This window comes from Hordeum vulgare, chromosome 1H (genome assembly GCF_904849725.1).
Source record: "Hordeum vulgare subsp. vulgare chromosome 1H, MorexV3_pseudomolecules_assembly, whole genome shotgun sequence".
Lineage (NCBI taxonomy): Eukaryota > Viridiplantae > Streptophyta > Magnoliopsida > Poales > Poaceae > Hordeum > Hordeum vulgare.
In genome coordinates, this window is record NC_058518.1 from 432,271,976 (window position 1) to 432,290,215 (window position 18,240).

The 18,240-nt window shown below is 46.9% G+C and overlaps 1 protein-coding gene across 1 annotated transcript; it reads left to right on the top strand.

Annotated features, from left to right (window-relative positions):
• Positions 1-11,288: 11,288 nt before the first annotated feature.
• Positions 11,289-15,694, top strand: LOC123412912 (LOB domain-containing protein 6-like). The gene is made up of 4 exons (XM_045105874.1): positions 11,289-11,476; positions 12,187-12,630; positions 12,728-13,132; positions 15,363-15,694. Exons 2-3 carry the CDS (start codon positions 12,211-12,213, stop codon positions 13,091-13,093), a joined length of 786 nt encoding a protein of 261 aa, XP_044961809.1. The 5' UTR covers positions 11,289-11,476; positions 12,187-12,210; the 3' UTR covers positions 13,094-13,132; positions 15,363-15,694.
• The last annotated feature ends 2,546 nt before the right edge of the window (positions 15,695-18,240 follow it).

The window sequence follows — 18,240 nt, forward strand, 5'->3', positions numbered from 1 at the left end:
CTTGATCAATTCTCTTAGGATGACCTTCAGGATACAAAGGTTCCTGAGTCATTTTGCCTCCTCTAGTAATAACTCTGACAGAGTTGTCATTTAATTCATTGAGCAGGTCATTGTGAGCTTGAAGTACTTGTTCTACCTGAGTAGTAATCATAGATGCATGTTTACTCAGAAGCTTCAGATCGTTGACATTTCTGTCTACACAAGCACTTAAATGGCTAAGCATACGAGTAATTTGTTCCAAATGTCTGCTAACATAATCATTCAAACTCTGTTTTTTGGCAACAAAGTTGTCAAATTCATCAAAGCACACGCTAGCAGGTTTGTCAAAAGGAATATCACTCTCATCAAACCTACGCAGAGAATTTACTTCTACTACCTGTATCGGGTTATCGAGACCATGGATCTCTTCGATAGGTGGTAGATTTTTGACATCTTCAGATCTAATGCCTTTCTCTTGCATAGATTTCTTGGCTTCTTGCATATCTTCGGGACTGAGGAATAGAATACCTCTTTTCTTAGGAGTTGCCTTAGGAGGTGGTTCAGGAATAGTCCAAGCATTATCGTTGATCAAGATATTATTCAGTAGAGTCTCAGCTTGTTCTACAGTTCGTTCCCTAAAAACACAACCGACACAACTATCTAGGTGGTCTCTAGAAGCATCGGTAAGTCCGTTATAGAGGATATCAAGTATCTCGTTCTTCTTAAGAGGGTTATCAGGCAAAGCATTTTGTAGCTGGACGAGCCTCCCCCAAGCTTGTGGAAGACTCTCTTCTTGGAGTTGAGCAAAGTTGTATATTTCCTGCAAGGCAGCTTGCTTCTTATGGGCAGGGAAATATTTCTCATAGAAGTAATAGACCATCTCCTCGGGACTACTCACACATCAAGGAGCAAGAGAGGTGAACCAGACTTTAGCATCATCCTTTAGAGAGAAAGGAAACAGCTTAAGGATATAGTAGTGGCGGATCTTCTCCTCATTAGTGAAAAGGGTGGCTATATCGTGTAGTTTGGCAAGATGGGCTACGACCGTCTCAGACTCATAACCGTGAAAAGGACCAGATTCGACTAGAGAGATTATCTCAGGGTCGACAGAGAATTCATAATCCTTATCGGTGATAAAGATAGGTGAAGTGGCAAACTTCGGGTCGTATTTCATCTTAGCTTCCCGAGATTTTTCCTTCCACTTGAGAAGTAATTTCTCAGCATCATAGGCATCCTTACACGCAAGAAAATCCTCAGCTATCTCTCCCTCCATAACATAACCCTCAGGTATATCCGGCAATTCATATCTAGGAGAGCTAGATCTAGCAGGAGCAAAAGGAGGTTCTATCTCAATAGTATCGGCAGTATCAGAAGCATCACGAGCATTGGTAGTAACTTTAGCAATATGAGCATCAAGGAATACCCCTAGTGGAACATCAGGCAAAGTAGCATCTCTAGCAGTATCAAGCATAGCATCATTAGGCAAAATAGCATCTCTAGCATCATCACGCAAAGCAGTATGAAGCATAGCATCTCTAGCAGTATCAAGCATAGCATCTCTAACAGTATCAGGCATAGTATCAAGCATAGCATCTCTAGCAGTAGTATCACAAGCATCATCAAGCACAGGCGACATATCAAGATTTCTAGCAGGAGGTGATGTCGCAAACTTACTCATAACTGAAGGTGTATCAAGTGCAGAGCTAGATGGCAATTCCTTACCTCCCCTCGTAGTTGAGGGCAAGACTTTGGTCTTCGGATCCTTCAGATTCTTCATAGTGATCAGCAGATATAAATCCCAAGTGACTCAGAGAATATAGCAATACCTCCCCGGCAACGGCGCCAGAAAAATGCTTGATGTCAAATGTTCTTCCACTTTGCAACGGCACCACAAGAATGCTGTTAACACTCTCCGACAATCGAAACTAGAAGAATGTTGTTGACGCCCACCAGCGCGTGGGATCGTAGCAGTTTTCGAGGGTAGAGTTTTCGACCCAAATTTGTTGATTCGCCAGACAGGAGGTGAGAGGACACTCTCAAGTATTAGCAACTGAATTTATCAGATTCAACCACACCTGAAAGATTAGTATCTGCAAGCAAAGTAGTAACAGCAAAGTAGCGAGTAACGGTAGTGGCAAGGAATAGCGGTAGTGACAGCAGTAGCAAGTAGCAACAGTAGCAAGCGACAGTAGTAGCAACAGTAGCAGCAGAGCAAGACAAGTAACAACAGTAGCAATAGTAGTAGCAACAGCAGAGCAAGACAAGTAACAGCAGTAGCAACAGTAGTAGCAGCACCAGAGCAAGACAAGTAACAGCAGTAGCAACACTAGTAGCAGCAGCAGTACGACAAACTCGTAGGCAATGGGTCGGCGATTTGTTTGGATGATATTCATCATGTAACAGTTATAACACGGAGAGATATGTGGCTAGCTCCCGTTCGTCAATGTGATGTAGGCATGCATTCCGTGTGTCGTCATACGTGCTTAGGGAAAAGAACTTGCATGACATCTATTGTCCATCCCTCCCGTGGCAGCGGGGTCCAAACGACGAAGAGCTTCATGGAATTGGAGAAGGAAGAAGGTTGATGATGACGATGGCGACGATTTCCCCTCTCCGGAGCCCAAGACGGACTCCAGATCTTCCCTCCAGATGAAGAACAGGTTGTGGCGGCGCCTCCGTATCGCAAACGCGACGAAAACTTCTCTTTTTATTTTTTCTGGGACGAAAGTGAACTTATAGACCTGAGGTTGGGGGCGGCAGAGCCGTGTGGGCCCCACAAGCCTGCCCACCGCCACCAGGGGGTGGTGGCGGAGCCAGGGCTTGAGGCCCACTGGCCCACCCCCTCAGGTGGAACTTGGCGCAGATATTTTTCATATTTTCCAAAACTGCTCCCCGTAGATTTTCATGACGTTTGGAGAATTTTAATTTCTGCACAAAAATAACACCAAGGCAATTCTGTTGAAAACAACATCAGTCCAAGTTAGTTCCATTCAAATCATGCAAATTAGAGTCCAAAACAAGGGCAAAAGAGTTTGGAAAAGTAGATACGATGGAGACGTATCAGTGATCTATTAGATGTGATCTTCTTTGCGGTGCGTTTTTTGGGATCCGATGAATTGTGGTTCTATGATAAGATTATTCATTAATATTAATTTAGTACTCTCTAAACTCTTCTATGCATGATTATTATAGCTTCGTACTTTTGTCCGATCAATGGGTTTGGTTTGGCCAACTAGATTGATTTATCATCAGTGGGAGTGGTGCATTGTTATGGGTTCAACCTTGCGGTGCTCAATCCGAGTGACGGAAAAGTTCATGATATGTATTTGTATTGCTTCCATTAAGGATGAAATGATGGGGTTTATTCATATTGGTTGAGTTTAGTTTGTCTACATCAAGTCATCTTGCCCAAGCGTTACTCTATTTCATACTTAATACTCTAGATTTATGCTGGATAGCGGTCGATGAGTGGAGGAATGGTAGTAAATGTAGGAAGGAGTCGGTCTACTTGTTTACAAACCTAATACCTATATACGTGATCATTTCTTTGAATAGGATGTCATAACTATGCGTTGTTCTGTCAATTGCCCAACAATAATTTGTCTATCCACCATATGCTATCTCCAAGAGAGAAACCTCTAGCGAAAACTATGGCCCCGGGTCTACTCAAACTATATTACAAAAACCACAAAAATATTGTTGCCATTTATTTTCTATTATTTAGTTTTATATTTATATTATCTATCCATCAGTTTCTAATCCTAGCAAGTAATGAGTTCAAGGGGCTTGACAACCCTCTTGTTCGCGTTGGGTGCAAGTGTTTGGTTCTGTGTGTGCACATGCTGCAAAAGAAGGTTTGTTTAATACTCCAATTGGTTCCATAACCTTGGTTCACGCCAAGGGAAATATTTATCTCTACACTGTTGCATCTCCCCTACTCTTCGGGGAAAATCCCGACATGGTTTACAAGTAGAACAAACCGCCAATGTCGATGCATCACCGCCTTGACTTGGTCGCTCGCTCGCCGGTTCGCCGCCACCTCCATGGCCCCATATTCCCACTGTCGGCTCCCTCCTTCATCCTCCCACTAGTTCCCTCCTTCACATTCCTACTTCGACCACCAACGATAGGCCGCTGCCTCCAACTCCTACCTCCATCTTTACACTGTTCTTCTTGAATTTTTTTTCTATGATCTATTTTAGGTAAGTCGGGATTATCCGAACCTGGACCTGATTTTTTGGGTACCCGAATTGTCGGGTATTAAAAATGTCATACAAAATTTGGGTGTCATTTCTGGAAACCTGAACTTCGTATAACCCAAATTAGAAGACCCAATTTTTCGGGTAAACCTGAATGCCCAGCGTGAGTTTGTTGGGTTCTTTGCAACGTTGAATAAGCCTATTTTCCACCAAACTTTCTCCAATTCTTAGGCGCAACAAGGTTTCTGGTCCCTCTTAGATGCAATTTTGTAAGTGCAGAGGAAATATAGAAAAAGTAGAACATGATAGAATTTATAGGGTGCATGAGAATTTTATATATCTTATGCAATTCAGACGAAAAATGCACGTGTCCACTTCCACAATCTTAGACCCGTTGTCCTCAAGCAATGTCTGAGCTTGATGAACGTGACTATACGAGCACAATTACTCATGCAAGTAAATATATTAACATGACATATTTATCTATAAAGGCATATGATCTAAAGGTCATAAGACCTTTGCCATTCACTAGAAATATATTGTTAAAGAACTAAAAATTATACTAGACTATATTCTAAATTATGAAAAAGTTACAATCACCTCTATTTTTAAGAAGGTTCCATGATAGAGCTTCGTACTTAGCAAGCGTCATATTCTCATTTATCTCTTTAATCCTTACACAATAAGCTAGGAATGATGTACATTGTCGATACGAAGGCCCCTGCGACCGTGCGAGGGGCTTATGCAGGAAGTTGTCGCTTGCGAGGCCCGCCTCGCGAGGCCTCTTGACGAAAGTCCTGCACATAAAACATCTTGTTTCAACTCGTACGCGCTCGTTCATTTGCATTTGGGGGTTACGCGAGAAGTTTAGGGCCCAAGGGCCTTGGTGAGGTGTTATGCGTGTGGGTACGCCCACAGAACCATATTCTCCGAGTTTCCAGCGCCGCCGCGGCGGACCCACGGAAAGGCACCATGCCCAGCTGATGTGAGCGCGAGGTCCAGGGTAAGTCGGAGGGCGCGTGTCGTGGGGGCATTCTTTGTTGTCTTCATCTTCTCCCCAGCACAATACGCATGGGGCTTCCACTGGGCGTTGGTATGGTCGCGGTTCGACACTCACGACGGATGCGCCGAGGGCGCGCAGCAAAAAAGATAAGACCAACGAAAAATCCGCGAAAATCAGAAGACGAAGAATATCGCTAAAACCAAAGACGAACTTGTTTGCAAGTCAAGGAGGAAGCCAAGAAAGGCGGCTACCCTATCTAGCATGGGTCAACCTAGACAGAAAGGGCGTTGCCGTATCCACTACGGGTCAACCTAAAAGAAATGCGGACCCGAGGTGTTTCCTTCGTCTTCTTCCCTAGCGCAGAGCATGGGGACTGCCACTAGTTGTGGGAGGGGAACCTCCTACACGACCACGTCACGGCTCGTCGTGGGCGTCTACTTCGGGTGCCCTCGAGCGTATACAGCCCCAAAAACTCATTATTACGTGAGAGTGTCATGGTATTCTTTCTCAGCGAGAAGCATGGGAACTGCCACTGGGCATGGGAGGGCACTCTCCTTCGTGGCCATGACGCAGTTCATCGTGGGCTTCCACTTCGGGGGTCCCGGAGCGTATACAACCCTAAAACACATTATTACGTGAGAGTGTCACGGGCGGTGATAGTTGGGAAGACACCACACGCCCAAGGCTCAGGAGCCCCTAACCCGGTCTTCCGGTGCGCTCCCGATGCCCAAACATGAGCGTCGTTAACGCCCCGCGTAATCCCAGGAGCGCCGTTGCGTGCCCCTACAGCCCAAGCATGAGCGCCATTCACACCCCGCGTAACCGTAAGAGAACGTCATTAGTAGAGTTGTCGCGTGAGGCGGTACAACGCCCGTCCAGTAGAAGCGCAAGCCGAGTCGTGTTCTTTTCATCTGTCCGCCACAGCTTGTCGAGAGGGCGCGTCACTAAGGACCCCGACAAGATAGCTAGAACGGGTGGCCAGCCTGCGAGCTAGAGCTCGGTCGCTTAGATTTCTCGATGTTGTGAGGACAAGTCCCGCACAGATGCTGTGTCTAACTCCTCACCGTCGATCTATTCCCGGGCGGTTAAGGGGGTGCGTCAGCCCCCGACGGCGGCAGAGCACCAGAGCTTAAAGTTCAGAAAAACTAGACCATCTCAAGTGAAGGTTAATCGGGTTTGGTACATATCCAGAAAATGCCCACTCGGGCAAGACAAAATACATGGAATTGCCTAATTCGAGCAACCCAAAAAGTCACCTTGTGGCCATTCTGCCTCGGGAGCATTAGGCCACTTTACGACGAATGATACTGCGGTCTACCCCTATGGGAGGAGAGGGTGGCAGGCTCCAGAAGCTTCAACACTTTGCGGGGATGGCTCCTTAGGCCTCATGGTCCTGTGAGGCCCGTCACCTCACAAGGCGTGCGTGACCCGCATCTCTTGCTGCCTGCCAGTCTCCTGTGCGACGAACTCCCGCTTCCCTGGTGCTTGGCACCACACTTCCCATCCATGAGGTACAGGCCAAGGTGCGCCACCACACGGTTCCCGAGCGCCCATACATCGTGCCGACCAAGCGAGGCGACTCCGAGGCGGAAGCCCCCAAGCCCGGCCTAACGAGGGCGCCGGACGTAGCCACCTATGCTGGAGGGAGTGTGCGTCGGCTGAAGGCATGAGGCCCGCGACAACGACACCAGCCGCGACACTCCCTAGCCTATCGGCACGAACGCAGGCCCGATGTCGGGCAGTGCGCTAGCCTTGGGCACACCCGCCTACCCGGCAGTCCTCCGTGTTGTGGGTGCGCGTGTTGTGGTGAGCACAGAACATCCAGCCGGCCCCTCGGGGCGCACCCCCGCGAGGGCTCGGTGGCGGCCCACAGCCGGCCACCGAGACCTGAAGGAGCTAGAGTACAGTAACGGGCGGATCTTGCCCAGGGACCTTGAGCTAAGCTGCGAAAGAATGATCACGTGGTGGTGGAGGCGGCTCGCTGGCCGAACCCCCTACTTCTCGCACCTCGTGATGAAGCGGGGCATAGGGTGGCAGGGCCCGCGTGCGACGGTAACGAGTTCGGCAATGTGGTCTGCCCAAGCATTGTATCCTCTGTCCGTCGGGCAGTGTCGGAGCAGTTCGCTCGCCATAAGCAGCGCGTCTTGCGTGTTCAAGTATCCCAGTTGGACGCAAGCTCAAGGGGACACTTCGCCACGCCTTGCCACAGTGGAGGTCGTGGGAAGCCCTTTTGCTCAAGGGCGACGCGAGCGACGACCGTGGTGGCCGCGATGCTGGCGGGTCGGTGACAAACACCCGGCATCGACCACTCGGGGCGTGCGCGCGGGGCGAGCGTTGGCCATGGAGTTAGTGAAGCTGGAGCCGAAACTGGAGCGGAAGAGCAGCTGCGCCACCCCTACTAGGAGCGCCAAATGTCGGAATCGGGGCTCCGTAGACCTCGCTTGCTCCTCTCAACTTCATTGTGACTTCTCGACGGCTCGAGCTAAGGAAATCAAACAAGAACACGCAAGCTATTTACCCAGGTCAAGCCACCTTGCGGTGTGAAACCGTACTCCTGCTTGTCTAGATTGCTTAACGTGGAAGACAAGTACAAAGGCGGGTTCTTTCCCTAGTCGAGACGACGGGGATCGAATCCCTACTACAGAGGCCGGATGTTTTATACTAGCCTTGGTCCTCTTCCCCGAAAACACATTTGGCCGGTAGGGTCGCCAGAACGACCATGTTGAAAGGGGACAGGAGTGTGGCCTGCCCTCACAAAGGTGGTCTTCGCCTACAAAAGCCCTTCTCCATGACGCGCTGGTGGGCTCGGGGTGAACTCTGTTCTGCCGAGCCCCCAACTTTGGAACTCTTGCACCGATGGAGAAACCATTGGGGAGTTGCTTTGGGAACCCGCGACTGGCTCGGCTCCCTTAACACCAAAGGGGAAAGCTTCTCTATCCGCATTGCTGGTACTGCTCCTACGCCGCTTGTGCAGCCCGTGCCACCCACGTGAAGATGCATGGTCACGAGACCCTGCCTGGCCGCCCTTGACGAGCCCGCCCCGCGAGGGCCTCAAGGGTTACCTCAAGACGCGTCCTCGCGGCGGGCAACCTCTCGTGGTCCTCGGCAACGATCCTGTGACACCTGCCTCGCGAGGGTCTTCCTTGTTGAGCTTGCAGCCGGGCTGAACCAGGACTACGCAGCGCGTCGCGCCTAGGGCCGTAGGCCGACGGGTTTGGGTACCCCCGGTCCCAGAGGCCCGATAGTCCAAGCCAACCAGACATCCCAAAACACACTAGCTATCTAGGGCCAGTGATAGAAAGAATCTGGGTTCACAAACCCCTTCCAGATCCGAACAAGGCTAGATGGTGAAAACACCTCACATCACCCCATCAGACCACACCACCATCCGGGTGGGCAGAGAGCCCAGAAAGCCACATCTCGAATGCACGAGGCAGCACGCACGTTATAAGGCCAATGTCCCTAGTCGTCTGGCATGTTTCTGTCCATGGAGGATTCTTGCCGTCACAATCCCTAGTCGAATGCCCGTCAGGGCTGGCTGGGTGGACGGTCACACACCGAGATGGGGCACGAGCGTGCCTAGCTCACGTGAGGGAGGCAACCCTCCAGGGGCAAATACACTAACATGCCCATCTCGCTCGCCCGTCGTGCAACGGAAAACACGACACAGAGGTGGCCTCAGCCGTGGCCCGTGGCCCAAGCGCCATGGACCCCCTCCCCCCGCCCAAAGGAAAGGCGACTAGGTGTAGGGTGTCCACACATATTGGGAGGTGGAGAGGGCACTCTCATGCGGCGAGGCATCACGAGGCGGGTATTCCAGTATCTTTCAGAGGACTAATATGTCTCCAATAGCGGCGGGTTGCGTGTTGAATCTAGATTGAAACAAGGGCCAAAAACTCAGATCAAGGATTTAAAGTGAATATTTCTCTATAAAAGGATATAGTTAATATTTAAATATAAAAATACTAAAAGCATATAAATCTGTACCTAATAATAAAGCAATGACTCCATCTAGTCGTACATCACACACATTTTGGAGAAAAGTCCTCGTACTATCGTGAAATCAACCCATGGTCCCGAGGTTTCGGTTAATCAACTTGCGGTCCTATTTTAAGTGAGAATAGAAAATGTTTTCTTTTTTCAAAAAACCACCCGATATTTTGGTTAATAAACCCACTGTCCGTCTAGAAAATAACGTTTTTATAGAGATTCAAATGTTTTTTTAATATTCATATCTTTTAAACCGCAATTTCAATTTTAACGTGTTATATATGAAAATTGATTAGAAAAATATGTAGAATATATATATGATGTTAATTTTATCCATTCATCACTTTTAAATGTTGTTTATGTACATATTCCAATGCTTCAAAAAATATTCATATCCTGTAAAGTCTGTTTTCAATTTTAACATGTTATATATGAAAATTGATTAGAAAAGGCATAAAATCTAAATATGATGTTGTTTCACATGCTAATAATTTTTAAGTGTTGTTTACGCTGCAAAGTTAGTCAGTAGTGCACGTCCGGTCTTTCTTTTGTATCGGTGTATAGATTCATATTTAAAATGAACACTTCAACAAAAACAAATTGGAGACAAAAGAAACCATCTATGACCATGCATGTCCCTCGACGAGAGTGGAAAGAAGCATAAGCGACAACACTGTTAAGATGCCATGTTAAAATAAAGGACGTGGACCTATTGGGGTTTTGGGTCATGATTATTGTGTTAGAGACGTGTGGTATTTTTTTTTCCCATTACACGGATGAGCTCTTTTGCTAGTATACACAATATGTATCACAATAAAAGAATTCTTACCACATAAGGTGCATATATCATCCATCAGCACGATCTTGGAGAACACCCAAAATCAGGAACTCTTCATCCCCTTTGAACCTACAATACTGAAGAATGAGACCATTTCTTTTGAACCTTTTAAAAGCATCTACAACTGTAGGTTGCAAACGTCCATAGAGAGTGACCAGGCATGCCTCAAATAAATAGAACTGCATCCGGATATCTCATACTAAATTCTCATATCCATGCAAAAGCATGCAAACGAAGAAACCTATGTACTACATACAAGCCTAACTACTACTACTATTAATCAGAGCTTCCCACAATCTCCATGCCCTCCAGCAGATACATGGGCGTCAGCTGCAGCTACGCCCCTTCTGGTGACTCCGGCTGATCCGCTTCACCCTCCTCCGCCGCTATCTCTGTGTGGAGCCCGTCGAAGAACGTGTCAGCCTCCGCTAGCCTATCTGCTGGGGGACACCTCGACCTCATCCTGGATGGACTCCGGGTATGGCCTGCTGGTTCACCATCTCCTCGGCTTGGGCGACGACGAACCTCGTGTGTGCCTCCGCCAAGTTGAAGCCCGTAGCAGGCTGGCCCGCCTCATCCTCTTCCGCATCTGCCACCTCCTTCGGCTCCGGCAGCTCCTCCTCCGGCTTCGGTGAGTCCGGAGGCAGAACCGCAGTGATGCAGGCGGCGCGCCTCGCTTGTATCTCCGCCTCGATCTGCATCCGACGCTCTGGCGTGAGCATCGCGTACATGGTGATCCTATGGTGGACCATATCGACATCGGAGAGTGGGGAAGAGGAGGCGGACAGGCTCGTGTGGCGACGAAGAGAGGCAGAAGGTGGATGTGCTCGGGCTAGGGGACGTCGGCCAGCTTAAATTACCGGATTTGGCATTGGGCGGCAAGTCGGAGCGGTGTCAGGCGGCGCTTACACCGCGGCAACGATCGACGCGTCCGTCGAATTGCCGAGTTTCCGGGCGAGTCTGCGTGGGGCCCATCATCAAACGGACTTGTCCAGACACGGCCGGGCGCCCCATATTCACTATTTAGGCTGGATATGACGGGTGCCGTTCAGCCCGGGCGTTTAAGGCCTGTTTGAGGGGACCGGCTGAGTCAAATTTTCGTGACCGGTTAGGACGAGCTGTCCGGACGTTTGAGACGGGTATAAGGCGTCCGATCATAGATGCTGTAATCGGCGTACGTGCAGCGTGCACCATATTTTGGTCGTCACTTTCACACTCTATTCTTGCGCTACAATAAACAGCCAAGTGGAGTAAGTACTAGCTAGCTAGAGAAGATCACAGAGAGAGAGAGGGGGAGAGATAAAAAGGCCAGTTAGGACGCAGCAGCTAGCCAAATACGAGGAGGAAGCCGCTTGCTGGACGCGAGGAGAAGGGGGAGGAAAAGTATAGCAGGGAGGGGATTCAGGTCAGCGCGCCTGCGCGCGGCAGCTGCACGAAGTGAGCAGAAAACTTCGTCCCACGGAAAGGGTGCGTACTCTACTCTGGCGCTCACCGTACGCCGGCCTTCGATCCATTTGCTTTCTTCTTTAATTTCTTCCTAAGTTTCTATCCCTTTTGCTACGTTCTTCTTCTTTCTCGCCGAGTTCTTTCTTCCTTTCGTAGTTCTTCGATTTCCTCGTGCTTCTTTCTTGGTGCCTGGCTATTAACTAATCCTACGTATTTTGATCCCATCAAGCACAAATGCCTACGACAGCCTCACTACCTCATATTGCCCTCTTATCATTCCATATTGATCTTGCGTTGTTGGATTGGATAGCAGTAGGCAGTAGCTAGCCCATGTGCGCAGCAGCCTTCAAAGCGCATGCTCTCTCACTTTGGAGAGAGCGTGATGCGAAGGAAAATTAAAATCAGGATCATGGACGGTCTGGAACAAATCGGTGAACAAAATAAATTCTACTGATTTGTCTCGACCATTCTTGTCAAGAAATGTACAGTTACGTTAAGTTTTTCTAATTTCGTAGAGGTATCGAAGAATAATCTGCACTTTCTTAGAATAGCTTCATGCCATCTGGGCAGCGTGTGTGCAGATATGGCAAGAATAAAATTTATGATCCATTCCCCTTCCCCATTTCCTTTTGCTGCTCCTATTTCCCATACCAAGCTTTCCAGAAGGGAAACCGTCACGCCTGACCGTCCGTCTTCTCTTTCTTGCTTGGGATTTGGATCTCCTTCGCCAGGAAGCTAGACCGACCCATCCATCCATGGCCTCCTCATCGGCGTCGTCGTTTCCAGGCTCCGTGATCACCATGGCATCCTCGGCGGCGGCGGCAGGCGCCGCGAGCTCCGGGGCGGCCGGCACGGGCTCGCCATGCGCGGCCTGCAAGTTCCTCCGGCGCAAGTGCCAGCCCGACTGCGTGTTCGCGCCCTACTTCCCGCCGGACAACCCGCAGAAGTTCGTTCACGTGCACCGCGTCTTCGGAGCCAGCAACGTCACCAAGCTGCTCAACGAGCTGAACCCGTACCAGCGGGAGGACGCGGTGAACTCGCTCGCCTACGAGGCCGACATGCGCCTCCGCGACCCTGTCTACGGCTGCGTCGGCGTCATCTCCGTCCTCCAGCACCAGCTCCGCCAGCTCCAGCAGGACCTCGCCCGCGCCAGATACGAACTCTCAAAGTACCAGGTAACCACATACGCATGACAGAATACATCAAGTGCGTTTCTCAGCTCTATACATGTTGCAAGTTTGCTCGTCTTAACTGCGAGAATTTGGCATCTAGGCGGCTGCGGCGGTGGCGGTCTCGGCGTCTGTGGGGTGCAACGGGACGCCGGCAATGGCGGATTTTATCGGCAACACGGTGCCCAACTGCACCCAGAACTTCATCAACATCAGCCACTCCACGGCGATCGGCGCTGGCCTTGGGTTCGGGCACGACCAGTTCGCGGCCGTGCAGATGCTGGCCAGGAGCTACGAGGGCGAGGGAGCTGTCGCGAGACTCGGCGTGAACGGCGGCAGCGGCGGCGGCTACGATTTCGGGTACACATCAGGCATGGGGCCGGTGTCCGGCCTCGGGCCGCTGGGCGGCGGACCGTTTTTGAAACATGGCACGGCCGGCGGCGACGAGAGGCACACCGCCGCGCAGTAGCGCCCTCAGTTCCATCCGACATCCATCGATCTTTGGCAGGTTCGGCTCTCCTTACCACACATGCACAATTGTTAGGTTTCTCTTCCCGCATGCGTTATTTTCTTCTTCATTGTGTTCATGCAGTATTCTTTTGCTCGCAGCATGTTTATATTTGCTTGGATCATTCATTTCATGTGGCATAGTAAACACTAGTACTGCTTGTTTTTTTTAAAGTAAACAACACTAGCTAGTAGCACTGTATGCTGAGGTCGATGCATGCATGCAAATCCAAGTTGATTTAATCTACTACCGAATTTCGGGTCTCATAGAGAGGCACTATATATGCAATACTGTTTGAGATGGACAGTTATACATATTTTTGCACTGTGCTCCTGTTCGTTTCATTCAGTGTGTATTCATACTTATGACTGTACTTTCAACTCAGCTAGCTTGAACTGCATCGGCTTCTGATTGCTTCTTGTTGAAGATCACTGTGAAACTAGCTACAGATGAACAATTTCCTCGGCTTTGAAAAAATACAATGAACAATTTCTTAGGCAACTAACATTTAGCACATGTACGGAAATATTTTGCAACTCAGCCTATCGATCCTTGGATCTAAATTTAAGTTGCTTTATTTTAGTGAAGTTCTGAAACAACATATATATCATCTTTCATGGCCATGGTAATAAACGTATATCTTAATTTGTGTACTACTATATATAACTTGGATGCGAAGAATGTGTTCCCCTACTAGATGACTTTGGAATCTGGATGCGTACGTACAATTGTTGATATTTCATGTCGTGCAAGCACAAATTCCCTTGAAGTAACCATTAAAAAAACGAAAATGTTGGAAGATCTAAAACATTAGTACTAAAAGGCTCTGGTATGTTTGTCTGCACTCTCTATATACTATATGTGCATTCCAACCTACAGCTAGCTCATCGTGTCGTATATATTTGTCACCCAATCGAAATGACTGATGATAATCTCCTATTGCAAGAAAATGAGTAAACTAGTTTTGTGCTGGAAAATGTATTTGTTATAAATGGTACATTGAGCAATAATTTAGAAACAAAAATCGATATAATATTGCACCTAACATTATAGAACTTTGTTTTTTTTTCTATAAAGGACATTTCATTTCATTGATATATCGAGATGATACATGCACCGAAAGAATTTCCGGATGATGCACTTTTCTACCGCTAATATAAGTTGGCTAAATTTTAGTTTTTGTCTAAGTTGATGAAAATAGCTCTGTGATTTAATCTTGATCTCCCGATCCCTGTGTTATCTCAATGCGGAGACATTCAGACAACCTAATGCATCTGCTTAGACTAGTAAACCAGGACGTGCCATGCACACTGGTATTAATTACAGAGGAAATTAATTGCATTTTGATATTGGTAGGATATCATTACGTGCTAGTTATGTGATTAGCACAAATGTTGATATTTGGTACGATATTAGTTGCACACCAAACATGTTGAGCACTTACCATTGGAGCAATCTAAGTCGTTGGATTGACATGGTTTGATGGTCAAGATTAATTGGCTTTGCCTCTGTTAGGCCTTTTTATATTGGTACTATATAGATATAAATTTAGTAATTGTTGTCGTAGTCTTGATCTGAATTTGTCACATTTTTTAACAAACACATGACCAACACTTAAAACGACCAAAAGCACTATATTTTGTTCCATATTAGCCAACGACTATAGTTTTTGAATAGATTCCTTTCACTTTTTATATATAAAGCACACACACATTTCAAAAAAAAACTTCGACCACTAATTTGATCAACAAAAGATTAGTTACATGCCACGGAAAATGTATCATTGTATTCACATTCTAAAGAAGTCTCCAACGATATATTTTTGTGGCATGTTACAATATTTTGGTCAATGTTTAAGTAAAAAATACTTGTGGTCTTATAAACACTAACGAAGGAGAGTAGCAGTTAAGGAGGCCGATGCATTATATTTTTTAAATGATAGGTTTCACAAGTGTGGCATGAAACAGTTCAGTCCTAGCGTTTTTTTAGCTAAAATTGCCCTCCGGAAAAAATCCAAAAAAACTGAAACTTGCCATCCGAATTAGGAAGTTGACATGCTCGACAACTAAAGTTGTCATCCTCGCGTCACTAAATTTGCCACAAAAAACATTCGGAGTTGCCATATCTTCGTGCCACACATGTGACACTTATCAGGTCCTTATATTTAAGTTTTGCTCAGCTGATAGCTCTTTTGTTTGATCCTCTAATGCGGTTGTTAACTTCCGAGCAGATAAAATGATCTGAGCACGTATCCACCAAGGCTGAAGACTGGACTGGTGAAATATCCTGAAGATCGTTTATGTCTACTCCATTTTACGTGCAGAAAAGAAAGGAGTTCTTGAATCAATTAGCACCGCTTGTTTAATCTGTTGATGTTGTTCGCTATATGAAATTTGAACCATATATGTATCCCTATATATTCCCCAGCAGCCAGTGCGTGTGTGATTTGAGGTTTGATGATCCAGTAGTGCTGCTTTCTTGTCCATTTGATATGCAGAATATTACAAATGTAGTGGTATGAAATATGAAACTGATAACTGCCGCTGGACTTTTACGGTTTTACCTGGAGCGAAAGTGCATGCAGTTACATCAGGATGTCATATACTCTAGTAGTATGTGTTATTCTGGTAAAAGGCTTTGACTTTGACTTCTGCCGAGGACTCGGGGACCTCTGTAAAAACATGAATGAAGATGCTGCAACTACACTTTTCTTGCTGCAGGGGCGTGAATGCATAGATATTGATAGACTTGTGCAGTACTACGTAGGTTTGCTCGCTACCTCGGGGACCTCTTCTTGGCTAGGCTGCATGCTATGGCAAACCAGGCAATGAGTAGCTAGCATGCATCACCGTCAGATATGAATCAGGGCCGTCGGGAGGTCACATCCTGACCAGATACTGGTAGTACTCACTAGTGTACTCAGAATGGATCATGACAACATATGTTTCCGCAAATTAAGTACTACTAGTAACTTGGAATAAATGCACGCACATATCTTAGTTAGTACTCTCTTAAAGTAGTAATCTAAATGCTTTTATATTTGTTTACAGAGGTAGTACTTGGTATGCATGTGGCTGTCTGCTGCTTAATTTAGCGGTGGTGGTTTACTTCTACACTTTGAGCAAAGCTCTTGCAACAGGTTTCCGTCTCGGTTTATAGAGAACGCAATTATCATGTCTCTGCAACAAGTTCAAGTTTAGGAAACGTAAAGATAAGTCGGTTGGGGCTAACAACACAAACAAGCCCTAATAAAAAGTAGAAAATAGGCCACCAAGTAGCTGGTAGAACAATGGCTAGGTGGCGAGCAAGGCGGTGTCCTGCCGCAATCAGTCTATCCATCATACTGCCTAGCCGGTCTCGGTTCCACTGCCTAAAGAGTGGGTGACAATGTTGTAGAAAGGCAAGAATTTGAAGATGGAATCACTGGCCCACCATAAAAAGCCTAGCTCGATAACCATCTTGTTATGTGTCGTCCAAAGGGTTCAAGTCATCATCGCGAACACTAACCAAAAGAGACGTCTCCTCCTACCGGTATGTTGACCTAAGTTTCAAGAAATTCGGCCAAGGTCATCGCCTTACGTTAAGGTCCGAGAGCCTCACAAACAAAGCACCATAGAAAGTGGGCAGTGAGACAAGCAAAGAAGATGTGGTACCCCTGTCTTGGACACCACACAAAAGGTAGGGGCCATCACGAGGCCCATGCCACTTGACCACCTTCGTTACCAACGAAAGACGATCACATACAAGCTGACTCGCGAAGGTCTTGATCTTCAAGGGGAGGGACACTTTCGATAGTGGTGTGGTCCACATGAGAGCCGCCATACGACATACGACATGGTATGTCCAGCCTACGAAAAAGAACCCTGACGGGTTCAAGTGCCAAGATATGGCGTCTGAATAGTATGGAAGCATTGGTGGGAGGTTCACCCGAAGGGCGGTCCAATGCAACAGTTTCCCGATGCCCAAATTTTCGTTGGAACGAGACATTCCATTTCCCATTATGGGCGGCCGAGGCAACCAGTATCATCATATTCGAGCACAAAACAAAATGCTCTTGGAGCTCAGCACATAGTGGAGATTTGCGCAACCACGGATCCAACCAGAATAGGGTCCCGTCTCCATTGCCTATGAAAACGTAAAACCCAAGTTGAATCTAATGCTTGATTGATTGAATATTTTTCTAGAACTTTGACCCCTCCCCCCCTACCCTCATAAGTGATAAGAGTGTGGCCCTATAGATAATTTTCTTTAATAATCCGCAACCACAAGCTTCCATCCTCCCTAAGGATCCGCCAAAACCAATCTCAAAATACGGGACACAAGAATACCTAGACCCTCTAGATACTTAGGGAAAGAGAATATCTGCCCAGTTGACCATGTGTTATTTCTAGCGCTCATTCGTCCCCTCCCAAAAGAAATACGATAGCTCCATGTCAAAGGAGCTATGCACGCCTTTTGTTAAAATCTACAACCCCATCATACACAACTACATATCCGAATAGCACTGGTCAGCCAAATAGTATCATCCTTAACGCGCTTTTTGGCTCGTTAGTGCCTCAAGACAAGCCTCGGGATCTATGATGACATTCTCATGACAGATGGGTCATATGGACGGTCATTGATGTCTAATCAGTACTATCTCGTTGGTTTATTATGATAACAATTTCATTCACTTTTGCATATATGTGCTTTATTTATGTTTGGTTACCAGCAATGCAAACAAAAATGAGAAGAACATATGAACGATGTACACAGGAATAAATCATTTATTTGCACACCAAGCACTTTGGTTTTCATAAAATAATCCAGATGTACATCTACACAGTTTGTAGTTAACATAGAGAATACTAGCCAAAGCTACACACTTCACAATACACGAGTCATTGAATATATAGACTAGTCTACTAGTTGGGCCTCTTAACGAATTAGAGAGAGAGCATATATTTTCCCACCGCTCTCTATCCTACTTCATGAACCCCGTGGCCATATTCTTTTTCTACACAACTAAAGTTTCTCTTTCTGCACAATCACATATCAAACAAGCAATTTAAGCACCCTAAAGGTAAATCTTGGCATATTATTTTTATAATACAATGGATTTATATGAG

Excerpts from the sequence above, each read along its gene's own strand:
- LOC123412912 (XM_045105874.1), top strand. The coding sequence starts at position 12,211 with ATGGCCTCCTCATCGGCGTCGTCGTTTCCAGGCTCCGTGATCACCATG. Across the intron at positions 12,631-12,727 it reads ACGAACTCTCAAAGTACCAG|GCGGCTGCGGCGGTGGCGGT; the intron begins GTAACCACATAC and ends TTTGGCATCTAG.